The sequence below is a fragment of the Alosa sapidissima genome, chromosome 5 (genome assembly GCF_018492685.1).
Source record: "Alosa sapidissima isolate fAloSap1 chromosome 5, fAloSap1.pri, whole genome shotgun sequence".
NCBI classification, from domain to species: Eukaryota; Metazoa; Chordata; class Actinopteri; order Clupeiformes; family Clupeidae; genus Alosa; species Alosa sapidissima.
Genome location: NC_055961.1, coordinates 25,682,309 through 25,707,331, shown reverse-complemented (window position 1 = coordinate 25,707,331; position 25,023 = coordinate 25,682,309). Strand labels below are relative to the sequence as shown.

Sequence of the window (25,023 nt, the reverse complement as noted above, 5' to 3'; positions counted from 1 at the left end):
AGAAAGAGAGAAAAGAAAGGAAAGCAAGAAAGGGGAAAGAGAGAGAGAGAGAGAGAGAGAGAGAGAGAGAGAGAGAGAGAGAGAGAGAGGACTGGTAGGATTAGTGAGGTTGCATGCCCTGTAATTTGGGCTTCTTGTTCAAGTACGTTGCCCAGTAGACCAGGTTGAAGGTTCCGAAGAGCAAGGGGAAGGCTATTCTAGCGATCCTGTCGATCTTGCTGACGCTGTTGAAGGTCTTCTTGGCCTCTGGCGGCTTGGGCTTGGGCTCCTCCTTGGGCTCGGTGGGCGGCGGAGGGGCGCTCTTGGCGATGGTGGCCAGGCCCGGGTCCCTGGCAATGTTCGGGGCGAAGGCTGTGGCGGTGGCCGCGGCATACGACGTGTTGTTCTTCTGCAGGAGGGACTCCTTTTTCTTCTTTTGCTGAAGGACGGACGACAAGAGAGCGTCGGGTGAGAAAAGGGACACCTTCGCTAAAAGCTCTTTTTCTTTTTGGACATCTCACCTGAAGTTCTCTGAAGACTAAGCTTAGCCCATGTACCCTTACTCACCCTATGTGATTCCTCACAATAGCCATTTCAAAAGGAGCAGAGATGGTGGGGGGACTGTAAATGCTGCACTGAGTGAACACCCTCTGCTTTTTCTCCCTTCTACAAAGCTCGGGGGCGATTGTTTCAAAACATGACCCCAAAACGACCAAATAAAAAAGACTGTGAGGGGAAGGTTTAAACGTGAGCGATATACATTTCTATTCATAATACCATCAATATTAAGGTCATTTCAAGGGAATGTTTTTGAGATCATATATTCACATAGTAGCTACAGCTCCTTCTGACAGCTCCTAGCCAGACACACACACGCAGTAGAGCAGAGTGTAGACTTGGTCCATACCTTCTCTGGCACCACGCTTTTTCCGTCCCAAGCATAGCCTCTCTTTGTGAAGTAGTTGACAGTGGCGAACTCGATGAGTGCCGAGAACACAAAGGCGTAGCACACAGCGATGAACCAATCCATGGCCGTGGCGTAGGCCACTTTGGGGAGGGAGTTCCTAGCGCTGATACTGAGGGTGGTCATGGTGAGTACAGTGGTCACTCCTGCAGAGAGAGAGAGGGGGAAAGAATAAAGGACATAATGAATGGTCGTAAGTTACTCCTGCATAGAGAGAGAGAGAGAGAGAGAGAGAGAGAAGAAAGCTAAAGAACATGTATTAAAAGTGTTACTGCAGGTGCCATGGACTGCTATAAGTTTTTTTACAACATCTCATTTGCAGTGACATGACTATGTTGTGTTATCACTGCCGGTCGTAGTGGTCTTGAGAGCTCTCGTAACATGTTTAACATGTGAGCTTGTTACTATGTGATACAATCTGTTATGGATATTGGAAGGAATAAAAAGAGACCGCCTGTCCTCGAAACGGCATGAGAGACTGAAGGCAGTGTAGCTGGTACTTTTCTGAGTGGTGCTCGAAAGGTTCAGAAACTATTACAAGATCTGTCATTACAATCAATGATGCTAGGCTACGAAATCAAGCTTGACATGCTTATTTCAGCCCGCTATGGAGCTTGGCAAGTGTCACACAGGAAATTCACACCACCCACCATCCATTTCATCCATCCATATGTTTTAGCGATCTGTCTAAAATAATACAACTCTATAAAAGGCCATTCTGTTTGCAATAAAAAGTCATGTTGGTGACATATGAGACATTATAGGCTGGAATCGGCTCCAGCCTCTTTTGGTCGTTGGGTAAAATTGCATAAATGGACAAGGCATAAGGCCTGTAGTCGGGCTGGCAGGCTAAGCATTAAATTTTGATTATCTGGTGTAATGCTTGCCAATTTTCTGGGTACCTCCCAGATCCCTCACTCCCTGCAATACATGAACAATGAGATTGGCTCCCTGTGTGGATGTGATTGGACTTTCCTGAATTTCGATGACTGAATATAATTAACCTGGTTTACAGTAACCCCACCAAAAGCATGCGCTTTAGTATTTGGCATGCGCTTTAGTATTTGGGCATTGTACTATACGGTGATGACAAGATGTTATATAAAGGGAGGTGCACAACAGAGAGTGAGTGTGTGTGTGTGTGTGTATGTGTGTTTCAGGTTGGTTAATGTTTTCCTGCAGACTGAAGTGTAAATATGCCTGCAGCCAAACACGCCAGCAGAGGCAAAAACTATCTGTGACATCTGTGACACCCTGAAGCGGAGGCCGCACCACTGACTGTTCATAAATTAGTCATTAAATGGTGTGCGTGTCTGTGTGTGTGTGTGTGTGTGATAGTGAGAGAGAGAAAGAGAGAGAGAGAGAGAGTGTGTTTGTGTGTGTAAGCCTGCATGTGTGTGTGTGATAGTGAGAGAGAGAAAGAGAGTGTGTGTGTGTAAGCCTGCATGTGTGTGTGTGTGTGTGTTTTGTGTGTGTGTGTGTGTGTGTGTGTGTGTGTGTGTGAGAGAGAGACTTCTGAGCAGACATGCCAAGGTTGACCTGGTGGTAAACCTCAAAAACCAGCAAGCGCACATCGTTAAACTATTCAACTTCCCTCCAGGGGGCTTTCATAACCTCTCCTTTGCTTGAACTTCTCCTCACGGGGTCTCTTATGCACATACGCCTGCACAGTCAGACACATGGCTTCATACACACACACATGCATAAACACACAAACACAAAAGCTCACCGCTGAATTTCATGAGAAAGCAACATTCTAATGACCCACTTCCGCAACTTCCGTTCAGCATCTTCATACAGCTTTTGTTTTGCTCTAATACAATGAAATCCACCCACTGTACTTACTGAATGCAATGTCCCACAAGTCCTCCAGTGGATGAATTTAAATTGTAAATATTTATGTTAAATTATATAACTTGTGGTTAGCCTTCCTATTTGCACTTGAGTGGTAGGTTATTGCTGCAATTTGCGATGTTGCTGTGCTGCCAGGCAGCCAGATACTCTGCTGCCTACCCCCTGATCATCACAGTATTGTTGGGAGGCTCACAAGATGAATGACTAGACGTCAGCTACTCTGAATAAGTGTTGATGATTCACTGTAAGCTTGGGACTCATGCATATTCAAAAAACTGATTCAGATGTGGCAAGTGAACTTTACAGGCCAAAAAAAAAACAGAAAAAAAACATAACGAGATACAATATCACATTAAAAAAAATCGATGCACACACTTTTCTTCACACTGTGCTTCTCTTTAGTTAGCCTTTCCATGGGATATCTTGATCTTGCTCTTGTAAGGATCACAGCTTGTGTGAAACAGATGCTGTAATGTCTGCAAAGTGAAGCAGACTTACACAGCAACGCAGGCCTCAGACACATGCTTCTGTCTTCCTGCTGAGCAGCACTGTGAACCAGCCTAATTGCCTCCACACAACGAGCCCAAGAGCTCCCTGTTGTCCTGTGGCTGTACTGGGCATCTGTGTGCCTTATTATGTAAAAAAGAACTACGCACACCCCAACACCCCACCCCTCCAGCACCATCTCCCAGGTGAAATGTGTGCTTGTCATTTCACGCTGTGAACTACAGCGAACTGACGTTTATGGAAAAAGAAGAAGAAGAAGAAGAAGAAGAGAGAAAAAAAACTCCACCATTTTGTGAGGAGATCCAGCTGCAATCTCCTGCCCTGCAGTGATTCTTCAGTGCTTACAGAGAGACCCCAGATAAAAGGGGTGTCTTTTTCTTTCTTCTCTGTGCAGTAAATTACGTACAAAATTGTACAATCATTTCAGTTGCTGTTAAAACGTAATATTGCGTGCAGTAGCCTACACCTGCATTCTCCCTCAGAATAATGATAACTCTCTTTTTTTCGTAACGAGGCTGCACACTAAACATCGACTCCCATCATTTTCCCCCTAACTAAGTAAAACACCATTATTTTTTTTTTTGGAGGGAAGTATTAAACGGCTGCCTGACGAAGTGGACTAATAGACTGCACTGAATTTGAATCTTTCTAATGAATACAGTCACCCGGCTGCAAAAAAAGTTCTAAATGGATTAATCACAAGGTAACTCAATTCTCCGGGACCCCTTCCACTCAATTTAGTCTTGTGCGCACAACCACTGACACTTGATTTAGATGATCCATATCTTTTAACAAGGTTTGCTGTGACAAACACGACAGGAGGCGAAGACGAATTAAGAGATTAGGAGACATGGCAAGAGTAAGCAGATCGGCAAAATAAAGTTACAGAGTCACAGTGATGAATTGTCGAAGGTGCCATCACGCCGAGCGAGGCGACATACATCTCAGATACAACAACCCCGCAGACTATCCATCAGCACCCCCCCCCCCCCATGGTGTTAAGCTTAGCGGACGGTCAGGTCAAGGGCTTCGGCTCTGGTTTGGCTCTGAGCTGCATGGGTTCTGCCGTGGTCTCAATACGGTGACATGTTCTCCATTTTCAATCCATCAAGAGCAGCCTAATGATGATAATCTACAAATCAGCTTCAGGAGCACTGTTGTCTCCAGCCAGACTTTGGCCCAAGTCTGACCAAACAAACATCTATGCATGCGCACGAACACACACACACACACACACACATGCAAATCAATATAGAATCACATTCACCTTTGCTGTACACACACATGCTGTCACACGCAATGCCCCTCAACAAATATGCACACACACAAACACACATAGACGCGTACACACACAACAACGACCCACACACACAGAGAAACACACACACATAATGCACGCAGCCCACCATGCCCCTAGTGACTGGCGAGGCTTACAGAAAAAAGCAGCAGCTGCCAGTTGTGCCATTGTGCTCTAATCAGCGGTTCCATCAAGCAGGCGGTACAACACACAGGCACGCGCTGTAGGAGTGCCGTCGAAACAGAGCTAATCTTCGGAGAGCCACTGATGGCCATGACAGCCTCTCTGAGAGGACAAACTACACTAGCAGCGCAGAAGCAACGCAGCACAATGCAATACAGAAATTAATTCAATTTGCATGCTTCTCATGAGGGAAATGACATTTCGTACACCCCTACCTTCTGCACACACACACACACACACACACACCCTCGTGACAAATAAGCTAAAAGAATGAAACAGGTTCCTCAACAGTAATCAGGCTGCTTTAATTGACACACTGAGAAAAAGATAAGCAAGCTCTCCACTGCGTTTTTAAATAGTCTACTTATCAGAAAGGAAAGCCAGGCTTTGCCTACGGTGTGTTTTAGAATGCATGGGCCCGAATTAGAATTAAAAACACGAGACCTCAACAAGAAAGTAAAATCCCTGCCTCTGTAAACAAGTGCACTGATGTCGAACAGCGTGGATAATCGGATAACATTCAGGTAGCAAAGCCATGCCATTTGCATGTAAGTACAGAGAGAGAAATTTGTGCTCTGAGTGACATGTTTAATCACAAATGTCACGCACCAAAAGACCCAGCATATGAAAAACTAGCCAATTAACAAGCTTTCAGACATGGCAATCTACAACTAGATTGTGTAGTCTCATATATTTGGGCCTACAATTTACTAGGTAGGAGCTTCAATAATGCAGCAAGTCTTGTATACATCGACTAGTAAAAAAGCTTGTCAACAACGTGAATTTGGGTAATGACACATGAGAGCTCTTTCTACCAACAGGTACAATAACAGGAAGTGGTAATCAATAACCCACAACAAATCAACATTGGAGAGTTCTGAAGTGATGCCTTAGAGAACTTTGGGTAATGTAGTGTGAAGTATAAGGCAGAGAGGCTTCTTGATGCACTAAGACTCAGAATGCTGGGTAGTGGACAAAGGTGAGTTGGAGTTCTCTGAGAAGAGAGGAGGCAATGCAGGGTAATGCAAGGACAGGCCTGCACACACACACACACACACACACACACACACACACACACAGAGACACACGTGCCTGTGTATGCACACACACGCATGCACACACACACACACACACACACACACACACACACACAGCCGAGGAGGAAAATCTTTCCCTTTCTGGCTCGCCAGTTACATAACACTTCAGCATGAGCACGCACCCAAACACACACTCACACACCCAGAGACAGGCACGCGCATGCACACACTGATACACTCAAGACAAGCTTAAAACTTCAGAGAGTCAGGCAGACACTGTGGAGTTAAGGATTTATGAATTGACGCAGCATTCTGCTGCACCTCCTTAAAAAATGGATGGGGTTCCTCTAAATAAAACATGGCCAATATATTTGCATTTGTAAATCGAAAATACAATAACAAGCAATAAAAGAAAAAACTGTGAATTCTGCCTCTTCTCACGAAACCAGGTGCTTTATGGGGAATAGGAGCAGGTCATGCATGATGTAATTGGCCTTCAGTGATAAACCATTGCAACTGTGCAAATGTTAGACGAAGAGGGGGCCAGGCGGCAAAAAGCTTAAGTGGGTATTGATTGGCTAATACCGAAGATCATCAGACGATGGGAGCTCTTACCAAACACAGTCCTGGCAGGCACGGACTCCCGATTGAGCCAGAAGGACACCTGGGACAGGATGACTGTCATGATGCACGGCAAGTAGGTCTGAATGACAAAGTAGCCGATCTTCCTCTTCAAATGGAAGTGTGTCGTCATGACAACGTACTCTCCTGAGGCAGGTCAACAGTATGTGGCGATGGGGGAGATATAAAAAAAGAAAGAGAGAGAGAGAGAGAGAGAAAGAAGGAAAAAGATGTGTTAGTGATGCTGCAATGACTGAGGGCAGAGGAAAACACTTTAGTTGTCAACATTTCTTGATGTAGAGGGGGTCCAGAAGGAAGGGAGGGGATGTGAGTGCAACAGAGAGGTTAAGAGTTACATGCTCTCGCTCACACAGGGGGCTTTCACTGACCAATGTCCTCCTCTGCACACAAGCAAATCCGCACAGAAAGAGTTACACCAACTGATTCATGCCCGCCACTAGAGTGAACTGTTCCTCAGTGCACTATTATCTTCAGTGCGGCGTCTTGGGAGGATAACGTTATGAAGAGGACATCTGCTTTTGGGTGTTATGCAGTCAATTGAACTGGGAGATGTTTCGCCCGCACAAAAGATGGCATGTTGTTAGTGTAATAATAGCCCTCAAAAAGCACTCAATATCAGTGGCAATGTTTCATTTTATCAACATGCTCAGTGTAAATATTATGTTTTATGTTTTTGTGTGTGTTCATAACTCATACCCAACTCTATCCCTGACACTGACACCCAAAAAATTCAATATCAGCCTATTCAATGCCACTGCACAATTAATTACATTTGCTTTGATCAATACTTATTGAACGAGTTAGTATATGCATTTGCAGATGAGTATTGACATTTTTAGCATCAGCCAATTAAGTATTTTGGTTATTATGAGCATTCCCTTCCTTGTTTACTGTGAATAAAATGCTGTATACTCTCACTTAAGTAAGTAAGTATAAGTATATATACTCTTTTGATCCCGTGAGGGAAATTTGGTCTCTGCATTTATCCCAATCCGTGAATTAGTGAATCACACAGTGAACAGAAGCACACACTAATCCTGACACACTGAGCTGCCTGCTACTTCGGCACTGGGGGAGCAGTAAGGGGTAGTCAAGGGCACTTCAGCCGTTCCTACTGGTCGGAGTTCCTGGTTCGGACTTCGGAATCCTCCTAAGTCCGAAGCGCTAACCAGTAGGCCACGGCTGCCCCACCACTTGTTACATGTTCAAGGACAACTCTACAAGAAGAGAGAGAATGAACCGAAAAAATTCACTAGCGTTTCAGGTTGCGCAAATTAACCAGCTATCATAACGGAATTATTCCAGCTTCATTACAAGGCAAAAAGTAAGCAGTTGGAATTGAGCCAAGCAGCCTGGTGGCCAATGTATTTAACAAAGACTGGTCCAGAAAGGACGGTGCTGCTCACGGCTGTCTGACATCCCAACTCACCCTACTATTTCCTTTGTTAGCTGGCTAGTCACCTGTCCCATGGGCCTGAGGGCTTTGCCCTTGGGATTTGTAGTCAATGTGCTTCAGAGGAGCGAACAATTCATTTAATTTCCAATTTATAAAGTATATTGAGATCTCTAGACAACGTGCTTCAGATTGAACTATCGGAATGATCTGCATTGCTCATTTCCACTCACTATAGTAGATCTTGATCATGCTGAATGCTGTCATCCACCCACAAGATAAATTAATGATTGTGGTTCATCCATGTATAGTGTGTCTTTCTTTTTGTTGCTTCTTCACATTAACTGGTAGTACTAATGCTAATATCTCCATGGCAACAATAATTTGTGATAACACTTCCATGTACTAGAAGAGCGTACCCAATTGCAACAAATATTTCTGATTTGGTGACACCACTTTAATTCACCTGGGGGGGCAGGTTTCTGACAAAAAAGTACCAATAACAAGAAACACACAAACAAAAAGTCAACTTTGCCTCGGCTTATAGAGTTGTGTTAAACATGGTGGCAGAGGTGTAATGAAGATGTGGAGGTAAAGGGCAACTGAACTGACCAGTACTGGACTGAACCACCCCGGAGTCAACCGTCTGTCCCATCAAGTCATATTGATTGAGTCGGGATCCGTCTTCGGCCACCACCACGGACTGCATTGCTCCTCTCGTCCACACGTACACCACCTCTGAGCGGGTGTAGGCGTCTGCCGAGGGAATAAACCGAACAACATGGAGGTAAATGCAGGCACTTCACACAGAGTTAGTCACTGGCTCAAGAGACACACGGAGAGAAGAACAAAGGGAAAAAAGGAGAAAAAAAAAAGAGACGTGGCTGCTTTCCCTGAGATCTGACGTGTTGGAGAAGTGGCGCACAGCAGCAGCTGTAGCACTGCAGAGAGGAGCGGAGAGGAGAGGAGGGGAAGGGAGAGCCTTGATGCAAAGACGGGCCTTTTTTCCCCCGTTGAAATATTTAGAGCCAGTGTCAGGAGCATGAAGTTGTGGGGCTGGTCTTTTATTCATGGGGTATTTTTTTTTTTTTTTTTTTGTGAGCGTGCATCACGCCGCTCATCTCTTTTCAAGGATGATTTGGGGTCGAAAGAGCTGCTGGCACTCAGCAGCCGGTGAGATAAGAGACCGGAGATAAAGGAGACGATGCCACCCAAGGCAAACAGCAAACGGCAAACGGCAGACGGCTGGACGCCGGCACGCCTTCGGAGCCGGCACCAGCCCAGACCCGGCATCAGCCTCTTTGCCTAGAGACGTTTTCTTGTGTTGTGTTGAGATCTCACAAACATGTTTGTTTTCGTCAGTGCGTGTTTGTTTCTAACCAAGCCCCTTGTGAATGCAGGTGTGGTGGAGAAGGAATCAGGAGGGAGATACTCACAGCTGCCAAACTTGAGTGGGCAGGCGTGGGCGTCCATGGGAAAGTCCTCAAGGTGCATGGGACACTCTGCCCTGACCGTCAGCCTGGAGGGACAGAAAGAATGAGAAAGAGAGAGAGAAAACAGAAGGGAAGGCGGAAACAAAAGAAAGGAGAGAGGGAGGGTAAAAAAGAACAAAAGAAAGAAAAAAGAAAGAAAGAAAGATAGGAAGAAAGAAAGTGTGCAAGAAAGTTAAATTCTGAACACAAAAGTAAATGACATTAATGTAAATAGGATATAGAGGGGGGGGGGGGGGGGTTGCTCTTTTAATTCGTCTTAAGTGTCTTTCCAGAGAAAGGACAGGAACATGTCGCTCATGCTGTGAAACTCTGATTCTCTCTCCTAAAGGCCTCCTATCTGACAAAGAGGTGGTGAAAAAAAAAGAAATGTCAACACTACCAGGACCTGTCCTCAATTCATCACTTACCTGACACAGCGATGGCCTCCCGGCCTCCCCCTCATTCTGCTAATAAATGTGTTAAAGGATGCTTTACGGTGATTTGGCATGACCCGCACATTAGGGCGCGCGGAGGCGTAGCACAAGTTAGCGTCAGTGAGTTTTATTTATGGCGCCACAACTCAAACGCAGACTGACAGTGGCAGAATGCTAGCATGCTAGCTGCTTCTCCACACAGGAGAGGCCGGCTCTGGCACAGATCTGGCCCAGAATAGGCCAGAGACAGAAAGAGACCAATCACCATCCTCTTGTCATCCTCCAACCCGGTATCCATCTCTTACATCGTACAGAGAAATCTCTGGTATTTGATCTTTGATCTCATCCGCTAACCTATGTCCATGGAGGCACACATGACATGCAGGCTATCTGCTAGCTGCATCTCCAGAAAGGACCAGCAGGGCCACAAGGCCCAGCCCCACACCAGAGCCACTGTGTAGATCCTCAGTCTGGCAGTGCATCACCTTCATGCTACCGCTCTCTTTATGGAGTCCTTCTCCCACAAACGACACTATAAATAGACTTAATACTGTCATAAAAATGACAGGGAGATGCGCTAATCATGACCTGGGACACTGTGGTTACCTATGCCTGTCATGCATTTGACACATTTATGGAGGCAGAAGGAGGTTAAGTGGAATGTTGACATGATTTTCAGAGAAAAAAAGAAAATGAGTGCTAGCAATACAATGAAATCAAATATAATCTAATAAGATGTGGGTTATAGACAGATTAAAGGGCCAATAACAGTAACCCATCCTACCTCATTGTGTAAAGCAGTGTGCCCTCCTCTGTAATTCGAAGGAGCTTGTTGGGCATGGTCATATTGTGAGCAACAGACTTCTTTCCGTTGTGAAAGAACGTGTCTGGTGTCCAGATTTTGCTGGCCATCAGGTTGTTGAGACGGAGCACAGCCATGGGCCCCTTGAACTTTAGCCTCTCATCCTTCCAGCTTTGTCGGAAAAACACATCAATGGTGTACTCCTGAAAAGACGGAAATTATGGCAAGCACTTTAGAGAGGATGTCCTTCCGCATTACCAAGCGGAGGAACTTGTGTCCGCGGTGGCTTCCCTTAGTGCTGAGCGCTGCTTTCTCTCATTTGTTCCCCCACGTGTCACTTTGGCATTCATACCCTGGCTATGGCCTATTTTTCCTGCTGGTGACTGTCCTTTGCAATTTAATTATTTCCTGTCAAGGTGAGCGGATTTGATTGGTGGAAGTGAAGAGCTGCTCTTTCTATCTCTCTCTTTCTCTCTCTCGCTCACACACACACACACACATACACACACACACACACACGTACACACACATTTGCATATCCTTTGCTAACTCTCACGCTTCTGCACTCATGAGAGAGATATGTTCAGTAGATGGAAACTTACAAGAAAATAAACAAACGTGTATAATAGAGGGGAGAGGCCTTCCTTCTTTCCCTCAACGGCTAGCGAACCATGTGCTAAGGTTACAAGCAGCTTTTCATCATCACCATGCCTGACAGAGCAAGCTACAGTTATCATTTTAAGCCTCTTGTTCCTGTACACCCACTTAAACTGGCAGAGACAGTGATGAGACTGTGGGACAGAGGAACAGAGTGGGACAGAGCCTTAGATCTCCTCTGCAGTCCATAGGACGTGTGGGCTGACCTGGCGCAGCAGTAGGGAGATGCAGTCCCATATGCTGAGGAGATATATTTAACTCAAATTATGCCAAATGCACAGCATCCAAGAATAAAAGAATAGCTCTGTAGTGATTGGTCAGCAGAGGACAACCAACACTTGTTGTGATGATGTGTGTGTGTGTGTGTGTGTGTGTGTGTGTGTGTTTGTGGATTGTGTGCATGTGTGTGTGTATATGTGTTTGTCTGTGTGTGCGGCTGCCAACAATGCTATCTCATGTTAGTATCTTGTGTCTATATAGTTTACCAAGATTCTATCTGCACCTAACATTTTGAGACAGTCTGAGTTAATATTAAATCACTTACGCAGACATTTCACATCTGCTCTCATTACCTCCTCCGTGTACAGCACATGCAACATATGAGGCTTTGATATCACAATTCATCTCAGAGACAGTAACTCTGAAGTTTCAGATTCGCTAGATCCTAATGACCTTAAGAAAACATTTTTTTGCAGTGACATTTCAAATGTGTTATGTCTCTGCTGAATGTTAACAGACTGAGAGGCTAAGAGTCCTGTGACAGTTTCTTTTTTATGTCCAGGTCACGTCACTGTAGGAATGGGCACGGAGCAGGTGGCATTTAAAATGGGGGTTAGGTGAGGTGGACGTACCATGTCGTGGTCAGAGACAGGCCCGATACTCGTCACGAAAATGTCAGTCTTGACTTCGGTTACACGCTCTGTTGAAGCAAGAAATTAGGAGAACTGAGAGCCGATCGGCTATCCTCATTAACACCCCCAGCTTTTGTTTTCTTTTTTCATTTTTTTCTCTATCTGGAGAGAGATTCCCAGTCCGTCATATAATCAATCCCCAATTTCCTAAGAACACACAGCACAATGACATATTCCAGTGGAATCCCTCTACCAAAACCGATCCTACCAGCCAGAAGCCGGAGATTTTGAAATATTTAAAGTGAATTCATAGGAAAATATTAATGTCATGCCCCTCCATTCAAAGCCTACAGCTGCGTCCTTCTGACAAAAAAAAATACATTTAAGGTTTATGGGTTCTGTCTCTCTAATTCTATGACTTCAAAACCATCAAAAGGACCCCATTTTTGTCTCAGTTTGTTACAAAAGGGCTTCTCTGGGTTCAGTCAAAGATCTTTGATTAGAATGATCTTTGTGAGCATTGGGAGCACAGTAAACCTTCACTAGTCTAAATAGGTCGTGTCTGAAGCATTTCTTTGGAAAATGAGAAGGAAAATTTCGTTTTTTGATGAAAAGCCAACATGGGAGCATTAAAATTATTCAACAAAGGTGGTTGCTGGGTCTCCTGCAGTGAACCAGAATGATAATAAAGATGGATGTGCTCCTTGCCAACTATTTTATATAAATGTAAGTATCCACTGCCTCACAGAGCAAAAATAACGCACTGTAAAATCAACAGTAAAGGTACTCTTTGTTTTTATGTCCTAGTGTACTTCCTTTCCCCCCGTTACCGACCTCCGAGCCCTGGCCTTAGACGGTTGTCGTATCCGTCCAGAAGGCTGTCCAGGATCCTCGTGAACACTGTGGTGTTGTCCTTCTGTTCATCTGTAACACCATTCGTTCCCGAGCTAACAACAACAACGACAACAAAAACAACAACAAAAGCAAAGCAGAAAGGTTGAGGATTTGCAGAGAATTCGGGAGATTGTCAGAACAGATATACGGTGGTGAAAATGCGCCGCTGATGAACTTTAAAATCCTCCGGCATAAAATAGCTACACTGGGGCATGAAAGAGAATTTTTAAAGCGTGGCAGCATGTAAATGAGTCAAGTGTGTATCCTCTTGTTCTTGAGAGGCTGGAAACAGAACACAGATGTATATACTGCATTATTAATTAGAGAATACACTCTTTTAACAGTAAAGGGCTTGATGAATTTACAGTACTTCCACAGGGGCCTGGAAGTAAAATGATAAACAAAAATCCCTACAATTGGTGTAATCGTGGGTTAACAATATCACTCATAAATATTTTAGTCCTTCTTTTATCAATGAGAGAGGATGTGCGAGTTACCCGCCGCCGGCTTAGCTAAAAGCTTTAACTTGTCTTAGAAATTACAAACATGTAATTTTCTTTCCAAAATAGCAGACCACACAAGTCTGATTGTCTACTGAATAAACAGTAGTCTGTGGTGTTGTGAAAACAAGCGCTTCACAGAAAGCTGCTCCAAGGACATCAAGATTATTTAGCATTGACTGCGAGTGGGTGAACGCGAAACTGCAGGCAGAAATGGAGCTGCAGAAAGCACATGTACACAGGCTAAAGGAAACTGAGAGAGAGGGAGAAAGAGAGGAGAGAAGAGCGGAGAGAGGATAGGATAGGAGAGGAGAGAGGCAGAGCAAGGAAAGCAAAGAGGGGGAGAGAGAGAGGGAGATCACACGGCTTTCAATGTGAGCTGCTCCACGATTCATGATGCACTTAATGAGGGCATTCCTTACGTCAGTGTCGGATTTACATGGTTAATATAGATCTGGTATCAGCGTGCTGGTGTTCTACATACTGTATGTACAAGCAACTGTCCAATGAAATAAATAAATATCCATCTTCCCCATGATGAACAACAGTACATCTGGGAAATGCAGTTCAGCTAGCGAGACCATCGGACCTGACAGTAGCCTACTGCAGAGAGAGAGAGAACCCAAAAAGAAAGAGTCTAAAATGTGCTGTTGTATGTGTGACACAATTAGATGAGGTTTACTGCACCAACTCCAACAACTACTCTGCCAGCTGGGATATGGAGCACCAGAGGGGGAAACGAGAAGAGGCAGATCCAAATGAGAAAGACACACACACACACACACACACACACAGACAAACACACACACACACATACAGCACATGGAGGGCCAGGCGTAAGACTTGCCTGGAAAACAGAAAACCGGCATGCAGACTATCTGTTTGCGGAATACAAAGAATACATTCTCTCTCTCTCTCTTTCTCTCTCTCTCTCTCTCTGTCTGTGTGTGTGTTTGAATCTCACCAAAAATCGCGATTCAGCTGAATTCATTTTTATACCGCAATGGTGAAAAATAAATAATGCAACTGGGTTAAAGAAGTCCCCGAGCAAACTCGGTGTGGATAGACCAACCTGAGATGCAGGAGATAAAGAAACTTCTCCTTTTTTAGCATAGGGACTGTATTTGTGTGCAGAAACACATTAGCCAGTGCCACGGGAGAGCATCCCCATGTCTGTCAGCTGAGGCCACTGGCTCATAAAAGATTGCACACCACCCCCATCTACAGGTCATCTGAACAGCAACATGAACATAGCTACTACATACTGGAGATCATACTTCACCCCATGCACACATCTCCCACACACACTGTATGAGTTTATCATTGTGTGTCTGTTTTTGGGTCTGTGAGTGTGTGTGTGTGTGTGTGTGTGTGTGTGTGTGTGTGTGTGTATGTGTGTTTGTGTGTGTGTGTGTGTGTGTGAAAGAGAGAGGGGGGGGGGGGTCTGCAGATGTGTATGCACAAGCTTGTAAGAGCATACTTGTAAATATATATAGTATATGTGTATTCCTCCGCTACTAATTCACTCATATGCCACCTCACCATACAAATGATCTCCATTTGAACTCAATATTGCTCAGCCTAAATCTCGCCTTGATAATTACATGGAGCTGTAAAGCAGACACCAAAGCCAAACTAATCAGGAACTTTGCTAGCCCTCTAAATGGTCCAGCCTTTTGAAGATGGACCCACACATTCCCAGCAGCTTCATTAGAACAAGTGAAATTGCAATGGCAAAAGAGAGCCGCTTTAATATATTTAATTTGATATCAATTCATGTACGACCGAAGATAATTTTCTCAGCATAATGAGAATAAAGCAAACATGGTTGTGGAAAATGGGTGATACGAAAGGCCAAGATATTCCACTAAAATTACATGGGAGTCTTATTAGGACTTGTTTAACCATGTAAAATCCAAAGACCTACTAAATGATTGTTAATTACTCCAATTGCTTGACTTATATGTCTGACTCATAATAGACTCACCACTCATTCTGCAGCTGCTGAAACTAGCTTAAGGGTCTTTGTTTACTTATTTTGCTTCCACAAGAAAGGCATCTTGAACTGTCAGTACCACACTTCAATTGCATTAAAAAAATATATAAGGATGATCTCAACACATTAATACTAATGTACTACTAATGTAATGTACACAGTAATACTAATGCCATTTTTGAATCAACACTATCAAATGATTAATGAAGATTAGTCATTTCAGAACATTGACCCAAGAATGGCTATTAACCTCAACATGCACAACTACACTTCTTCACAAATATTGCCCTTAGTAACAGGATCTCGACCTACCTTTTCCCTCCGAACACGTTTGCCACAAGTAAGCAGGCCCATATACACAAGTAGTGGGTTCGATGCTGGGCGAACATCATTCCAGCAAGCACAGGTGTCCCTGCAAGTGGAAAACATAAAAGAACATGAGGTCTTCAGAGCAGAGACTGTAGCCACGAAGTAACAAGCTGACATAACAGCGACGACATAATAAAAGCCTCTCTACAACAACTTCACGTTCAGCATCCTCATCTAGTGCACTGCATCGCTGCCCGGCTCTGCTCTACCTTCTTGCGTGCCAGCTGCGTGTCATGGGAAACCTGTTCTGCACTAAACGCGGTGAAATCCATGAGGTTTGACATCCGTGGCAATTCCAAAATAAGCCGCTATTTAATGCAACAGCAAACATAAGGAATCATACCTTTTCCCGTTCTTCTCCCTTAACTACAGGTTAATATTCGGTTGCAGATTGCACGAGCAAATTATTCGCTGTCCGTAGCTCGCGCTTACTATGCAACTGTTCCACCAGCTGCGGACTCACATGTTCATATCACGAGATATTAGGGAGCCTATTTTGCACGCAGCTTGACAGAGAGACAGCTCGTGTTTGGTTAAGTCGGGCATATACACACACATCACGAGCGACCCCCTAGATGTTTCAATCGATGTGCTTTTGAAATGAATCCCAAATTTGAAACAAATAGCTGCACAGGGGAATTCTAAGATTCTAAGCCATGACACTAACAAGTGCAACTGTGCATTTCAAATGATACATCGTTTGATACCGTGGAATTTGTATGCAGACCTCGACCATTTAAAACGCGACGAGACTGCCATTTCTAAATAGATCTCAACCGCTTTCGCTCTCAGAACGGAGCATCCTTGTCATTTAATCATACTTTCATAGGCTGTAAACTGAGGCGGTAATGCGTTGTCGATGGGCAATTGTCATTCTCTTGACGTTTGACTACCGTTACTGGGATTATAACAATGTCCGCACCACTACAGTCAGTCATTTGTCGTGAAAACAACGTTATGGTGTTTCTAAAAATATGCCACACACGACTGCAACAATGAGGATTCACGAGTCCATGGTTTTATACAAGGCAAAACTGTATAGAGGCTGATCGCTTGAATCCAACCGAGGCTGAAACTGAAGCAGTGCATAGGCTCTACAGTTCGGTTAAAATTCCGTTACTTGTCAAGATTTAGGAAAACAGTAATAACGCAGCCTAGAACACACCACTGTATAATCTTACTTTTATAAGTTATGTTATAGGAAAGCGTCTGAAATATGGCTGAAGTCTTCAGCAGCATTTGGTATGCAATGGGGGTTCTTCGTCGATGTTCTTAAAACATCCTCAGTAATTCAGCCTGTATGCGTAAAGCAATTAAGTAACTGTGTGCAGTAGTGCCCAAAACGCATCCAAAAACACGAGATAAGTAAGACGCGAACATAACAAGGTTTTCCATTACCATCCAAAGTCGACATTGCTATTCGTCTATTCAACTCCAATGCGATTCATTTTCGGCAGGCAACAGAACTCAGTGCAGTTTTAACTGCTGCGATTATCCACAAGCCACGTCTCACACCAATAAAAGCCAAGCCAAATGCAAAATCTTGAAATCACTTACAGCAATGCACCTCAGATATGCGACCGTTCCGTGTCCTTCAACTTTTATGGATACCCTTTGAACACTGATACGATGACAAAAATCCTCAAAGATCTCCGATCAGCCGAATTTTAGCTTGAGGCTCAAGGAGCTGCTGCTGACGACGCTGAGTTTGCGCAGGTCTCGCGCACTATTCATTGGTGTGGGGAGTTAAACTCTTCCGAGTCCCCAGCAAATTAGTGATCTGAGTGCAAAATCTTTACGAAATACGGTGATTTCGCACAAATAAATATTTACTTTATCAGGACAATGGTAGTTTGTCCTTGAGTAAACCGGATGTGAAATAGTCAGTGACTTCATGCCAGGGTGATTTTATTTTAGAATGGAAGGTGGTACCAATCTCTCATCGGAAGACCAATCCGCCCATTTTTTATATGCAGCACAATTTAACTTCCACTGCTGTCGACTTAATCTCTTTTCAGTGGCTGGAAAATCAAATCCTCTTACATTTTCAACTGGGCCCCTTGTTTTTCTCTCTCGTTTTCCCCCACAGGAGCAATTTATGATGCTTTACAACAATGATATATTAAAAAGACCTGCAACATATTCTAAACTAAAACCGCAGCCAAATATGGAATGGCGAAAGTCATTTGAAGGAAAGTCATTTGACCATGTATACAACGTTTCAAATGGAATATTTTTCAGTCTGGTTTACTTTTTTGAACGAGCTCCACGTCTTTTACGTTACAGAGACCAGTCAGATGGACTTGGCTCTACTGGTTCTACTGTGCGCGTGAGCTGATGAGAACGTTGACTCCGAAAACCACTGTGGGTTTGGTTTTCATCATCGGTTTAAACAGGGTCTATAGTATATTAAGTCGTAGACAGTGTTGTCAACCGAATGTTATGTTTTATCATCGACTGTATAGCACAGATAGGGGTTTCAGCAATAAGCCTAGCCAAAAAGGGAATTCTCTCCGTACGCATCACTTTGAAGTGATTCGCGCGTTAGAGATTACACTGCGACCCGAATGACATTTACTCGGGAAAAAAAACACAGGACCGAGCAGTGTGCTTTATCGAAGTAACTTCACTGGTCAGTCACAGTCGAGGCTGTTTTCAAATGACTGTTCCTTCTCTGGCACCGGTGTTGTTCACATTAACAATTGATATTTTCTTTACTGCCGTATATGAGTGACACTGATCACACCTGTGATAGGTCCAGAATTGAGGAGGATAATTTCGTCCAGTGCAGTCCATGCAGCGAGACCACGGCAGAGATGCCTTCTGCTTAATGTGGTAAGAGACACACATCGGTATTATGTGAGATTACTGGTCATCTCTCTCTCTCTCTCTCTCTCTCTCCACCCCCCACCCCCTTCCACACACATACATACACACACACACACACACACACACACTCTCTATCCCTTTCTCCCTGACACCGACTAACGGTGTCCCGCGGTTCCAACCTCAACCTGATGCAGCGAGTTCGTCAGCTACGCTTACACTTACAATACACACTACAATAGCGCCTCAGTATTGTTGGTGAGTTTTGTGTCTGTGCTCCGCGCGTGCGTGTGTGTCTGGGTTGGGAGGGGGTGCGCTTCCTCGTGCTATTCGCACGTGTCAATGCTGAAATTGTGAGAATTTTAAGATTTTCATCGGGAAGACATGCTAATCGATGCTATATAGAATCCAGGGGTTTCTTAAAGGAAGATACATACATTACCAGCCATAGTTTTTCCCCACTATAGCCTACTACAAAATTATACCTTGCTTTAAATTGTAAAATAAATGTTGGTATCTGGTTTGTGACAGAATCACAACGATAAAAAAATCTAAATCTATCTCCCATTAGCCCTGCGAGTAGTCGGCAGAGTCTGGTACCAAGAGCAGTTCATTTCAGCACCACGGACAGCTACAGCCCACTCTAGTGACGATTGCGCCTGTGCATGTCGGATTGGGGGTATGGGTGAAAAATGAAATCCACGGCAAAGGAAGCTGCATACTAAATATATGTGCTTGTTGCGGCGTTCATGGGCAATGCCATAAAACCATTGAAGTGATAGCTCTGAAATCCGACTGAGCGAGTTTACCGGCAAACACACAACACAGCGCAGCACATAGTTAAACACCATCAGTGGTGAGAGATGCTTGTCTTGTGGAACGTCTTGTTAGACATAACTGATCATACCATCAGTGATTTGTCCTGTTGGTAACAGTGTTGTGTGCAAAAATCTTCACTAGAGTATTTACTAATGGTCCACTGGCACCACAGCACCTCTCAGTAATTCACGCCTTGGTAAATACAATAATGAGCTGTGAAAACTCATAACCACAGGAGGCTCCTGTGGTTTTTGCTTACTGAAAGCCTTCCAGTCTGAAACAATGTAGCCAAAATATCTCAGTGCTTATGACACTGCAGGCTAACATTTCATCCTATCTAAATCACACTCTTGTCAAGGTCTGGAGACACCACGGGACAATGAACAGGTCTGGATAACCCTGCCAGTTCTTTCATTTAGAAATAAGAGTAGCCTATGTAAGCAGTGCTCAGTGCACACAAATATCCAATGTTTCGTTGGTATCCTCTCATCTTTATTAAATTGGCAATCTGGTGTCATAGCTAATAGTTTACCGTAAATTATAACATAGTGTAGCAAAGGGGACAAGAATCCTCAAAGTATTCATGGACAGGAGACCTGAAATATGCCTTGTAGTAAATATTACATTTATTGAGATTTAGATTAGATATAAATTGATATTTGGATTAATGAGATAAAGATTTTCTACCCTTCCGTCACCTATACATGGACATACACATTATGCTCTTTTATGGGCCATGTACATGGATTTAGTGTAAATACATATATTATTTTACCTCGTGGATAGTTTTTGAATATTCAACAGGGCATTTGAATTAAGCACCATGTTCAAGTATAATCTTGCAAAGGTTGTTGTAGACTCTTAGTTGAGTGTGTTGCAGAGACAGAGGAGCACTTCTTTCTACATTGTGAAAAGTATAAAATATATGATGGGCATTCTTCCCCAAATTCCAAATAGGTATCCCACATTTTCAAGATTGTGATAACAATAAAAAAGCAGCACACTGTACCTTGAAATGTGAGGATCTGAGGGACTCAACCTAAAACAAATTTGTGTCTGTGATGTATACAAACAACACACACACACACACACACACACACACACACACACACACACACACACACACACCACACACACACACACACACACACACACATTCTTTTATTACTCTTGTTCTAGATCCTCTATACTCACCCTCACACTGATGTATCACCCCCCCCCCCTTTTTTATGTATTTATTTATTTATTTGTTTATTTATTTATTTTTAATTATGTTATTAAACACTGTTCCCATACAGTCATGCTAATAAAGCAACTTGAATTTGAATTTATGTCTGAGAGAGAGAAGGAGGATGTGCGTGCGTATGTGTGTGTGTGTGTGTGTGTGAGAGAGAGAGAGAGAAGGAAGATGTGTGTATGTGTATGTGTGTGTGTGCATGAGAGAGAGAGAGAAAGAGAGAGAGAGGGATTATTGTTTAAGGACGTTGATTCCATCCAATATGGAAAGGCTTTCTGCTTTCATGCTTTCTGCCTGATAAATATCACGTGAAAAAATAGGTCAAATGAATTTATCAGTAAAAAATAGTTAATTCTTAACTAATTTAAAGTTCATACCTTATGTCCTATATCTGTTGATTATGTCACATGGGTGGCTTCACATGCTAAACAAGGCCGTTGAGATTTATTGTTTTTGTATTGATGGGGGTCTTGGAAAGGTAAAGGTTAACATAATATATCACAGTGCTTCAGATTCCATCGATTGAACAGTGGCGCATCTGAAACGAAGCAGCCTCGATCCTGAATATAACGATTTTTTGTTGTTCGGCAGCAGAAAGTAAATACATGGCTCTCGCCCTCCAGCATTCGAGGCAGAATAGAATCCTCTGACAAATACATTGAGCGCTGTTGGTCATATGGATTACACATAGAAGTTCAATAGTTCATTCCACACCCAGCAGAATGGGCGCATCACAAAACTGAGGATTAATCACCATGGAGATAGTTTAGACACCTGATTCCTTTTTCTTCAAGCTTCACATTGGTATTTGAAAGTGTCTTGGAATGCCATTATATTTGTTTCATGTGGCCTCCATTTACGCAGTCACAAAATATGATATAAAAGTGTTATTTAGCTGAGGTGTATGTGATTAGTTGTATACAATATCAAATTCTGGGAGGTATTGCAATGCAAAGTAAAGCAATGCATTGTATTGTAGACATGTCATCTACTCAACAAGCTCAGTATTCATGCTGGATGAGAAAACAGTATCCTCCTGAGCACATCAAAAATTCCAAGCATATCCAATAATGTTCCACACTGCTGTCAACATAATAAACCCTTATAGAGAGGGCGCACACAGCAAATACACAAGCAGACTGCAAATGACAGCTACACTCTGTGGGGGATTTACCTCTTCGTTCTCTCTCTCTCTCTCTCTCTACATGTTTTTTTTCTATGTGAGGCTGGAAGTGTTGGAAAAGCTAAGGAGAGGTCCACAGAATGGTCTCTCTCTCTCTCTCTCTCTCTCTCTCTCTCTCTCACTCTCTCACTCTATCTGCCTCTCTTTTCTTTCCTCTTTCTCTCTCTCACTCACTCACTCCCCCATCTCTCTCCCTCTAGCCCCCCCCCCCCCCCCTCTTTCCAAATTTGTTCTATATGTGAAGCTGAAGGTGCTGGAAAAGCCAAAGAGAGGTCCACAGTGTGGAGCTCAGGGGTGTGGAGGCAGACGGCGAAGGCACACACACACACACACACACACCCATGCACATGCACACACACACACACGTTCTCTCTGAGTCCACAGTTTACATAACACTGATTACAACCCCGAGATTTACCAAACCAACAGCACTTGTGTGCTTGTGCGCATTTAAAAAACCCCACTGACCATCTGTTTCTGCCACCATTCTCCATCTCTCAAAGAGGCTTGCTTCCTCCGCAGCCAGTGCCCTCTCTCACACACACAGAGACATGTGTGTTAGTATCTGAGCAGGAGGAGAAGGAGGGAAATGAGGGAGCCTTGTGGCCTCTCATTATTGACTGCACGGAAACAGCATCCCTGCTTTCTTTGCCTCTCACGGTCTTAAAACGAGCGTCCATGCTTAATTCAGTTTCAGTTTAGTAGTGCACACATGTTGAAGTTGAAGTCTCTTCATTTCCATTTACTACTCCGTGTACATACCAAAAAATGTATACAGAGATAACTCAGACAGTTAAAAAGTTGAGTGAGAGTAAGAGTGTAAAAGAGTTCAGAAGTTTTTTTTTATGAATTTTTATTTCTACTGCACCATTAAAATGGGGAGGCCGCGGGGAATGACAGCTATCAGACGCCTGCCTGAAATAGAGATGGAGAGAGTAGCAGCTCAGGTTGTTAGCGCCTGGTAATGAAACACTGGGAAAAATGACATAATCAACACCCTAACATTTCACCACCGTCAGGCAAAAAGTGCCAGAGAGCAGCTTCTTTTTCAACTCTGGTAAGTGGATCTGGCCAGATCACAGCCGAATCAGGGCCAGATCAGTGCCGGATCCGCACTGGCCTCGGAGCCTGTCCGGGCTGCCAGCCTTGTCACTATTCTGGGCTTGGTGGTGAGGACAAGCTCACGATGCACAGCATAGTACATCACAGCATTCCCCCCCCCTCTCTCTCTGTCACTCTCTCTCTCTCTGTCTTACGTCTCTCTCCCCAATGGCTGCTTGTTACATCGCTCGTTTGGGAAGTGCCAACAGGTATTGTGTAGGATCCACTTCCACAGGCCTGTTTTTGGTGTCATCCGCTGCGACACCCACACACTCAGCACAATATGTGGACAGCCGAGGGAGTCGAGAGGAAACTGAACAATCAGGCCGGAAACCAGGCTTATTTCTGAGCTGCATTAACAGTGGGAGCCTATAGAAGAAGCCAGGGGAGATAATCCTCAGGGTGTATGGTTACAGTAAACACAAGTTTCCTCCAAACATTACTGTTTGGAGAATATCATTAAAACTGAGGAGCTACAGTGTGTGGACTTGTGATGTGTGCACTGTTTTGACAATTCTTTGCAGTACACATACAGTTATGAATACAATTATTCAGTGAGGGATAATGTACATGACTGTCATGGGACAGTTGTCTAGTTTTGCAGCTCCTGATGTGATTATTGATGTTGATTATTCATCTTTCCAACAAAAATACAGATGGCAGGGTGACCAACAATGCTCATAAATTATGTTGAGATAAAAACATTTGGATAAAACTAGTTAAAGAAAAGTTAAAGGAAAAAAATCTGCTCAAATCAGCCTTTGCGGTTTCTACTATCTCTGAGACATCATCCTTTAATTAAAGAGATGGAATGTATGAATATATTCCAGATATTAAATTGGTCTTTCACATATCTGATAAGGTGTAAAAAAAAGAAGATATTGGGTCCTCTCCTGACATTCCACACAAAACTATTTAGTTTGACCTTGTTTTAAATCATTTTTGCTTCGTCAGAACTCTCTATGTTCCTGAACTTTCTCTGAACTGAGTTCAGCAGAAACTTCCCCAAACTGCATCTCCTCTGATTGGCCGCGAGCATGGCCCTATCCTGAGGAAAGAGCGAGAGTGAGAGGGGTCAGCGAAAGAGGTCAGTGTAGTGGGCGGCCCGGCCCACTTTACCTCCTCAACAGGGTCTGCTTCACCATCAGTCTGGCCCTGGTCAGAGAGCTCTGACAGACATGCAATTACCCAGGAGAAATGATGCCCACGGCGTGGGCTGACCATTCAGGCCGCTATTTCAGTCTTTTTTTCCATTTTAGCCATTGTCACCTTAAAAAAGACGGAGCTGCTGCTCTCTTATGTTGTGGATAATAGCATCTAAATAGCCACCGTCCACCAGGTAAATTGCTCCAGGAGGGGTGTACCACAGGTGTGTGTGTGTGTGTTGGGGGGGGGGGATTGTTTAGCATTGACTGAAAATGCACAAGGCTTTTGTCACATCATATTTTTAATTCATCTAAGAGCCTAAATGTAAAATCGCAATTCCCAAATGCATTAGAGTTCTTTAATCAGTCTGTGCGGTTGATGCGTTTTTTCTTAGCTTATGTGGTAGTTTGGGAGGAAATTTAAGCCTAAAAATGCAGCTGGCAGACAGACTGAGAGACCACTCCCTCCCTCGCTCCCTCTCCCCTCGGCCGGCTGTCTGGTTCATATCACTTCCATATCAATCCTCATCAAGCACGTCTGACCTTCAGATGACCATCACAGCCACCTGGCTGGGAGCCACCAGCCCTATTTTGCGTGGCCTGGACTAGACCTTCGCTTGCTGCCTTGTGCTGGGAGACCGTGCCCTTCATAAGCACACACATGTGCGTGTACACACACACAGAGACACACACACACGCACGCACGCACACACACACACACACACATACACACACACACACAAAGAGACCACCTCTCTCTCACTCCATACCTTGTTTAAGAAGATAAATGGGAAGGGTGTTAGAGCGGAAGGGTGAACATGTGAGAGTGCCACGGACCCATGGGAAGCTGAGGTGCAGCAGAGGGAGGCAGAACCGGAGGA

The 25,023-nt window shown here is 44.0% G+C and overlaps 1 protein-coding gene across 4 annotated transcripts; it reads right to left on the bottom strand.

Annotated features, from left to right (window-relative positions):
• On the bottom strand, window positions 1-25,023 carry gabra1 (gamma-aminobutyric acid type A receptor subunit alpha1). Of its 4 annotated transcripts, none has more exons than XM_042093156.1 (10): window positions 24,913-25,023; window positions 15,775-15,874; window positions 12,907-13,019; window positions 12,073-12,140; window positions 10,547-10,767; window positions 9,293-9,375; window positions 8,469-8,612; window positions 6,437-6,589; window positions 887-1,089; window positions 1-418 (listed from the first exon to the last, which is right to left on the bottom strand). In XM_042093156.1, the coding sequence occupies exons 2-10, from the start codon at window positions 15,852-15,854 to the stop codon at window positions 101-103; spliced, it is 1,383 nt and encodes a 460-aa protein (XP_041949090.1). In that variant the 5' UTR covers window positions 15,855-15,874; window positions 24,913-25,023; the 3' UTR covers window positions 1-100. The 4 variants fall into 4 exon arrangements, with proteins under 4 accessions (XP_041949090.1, XP_041949088.1, XP_041949087.1 ...); XM_042093154.1 differs by lacking the exon at window positions 24,913-25,023 and adding an exon at window positions 17,389-17,830; XM_042093153.1 differs by lacking the exon at window positions 24,913-25,023 and adding an exon at window positions 17,230-17,297.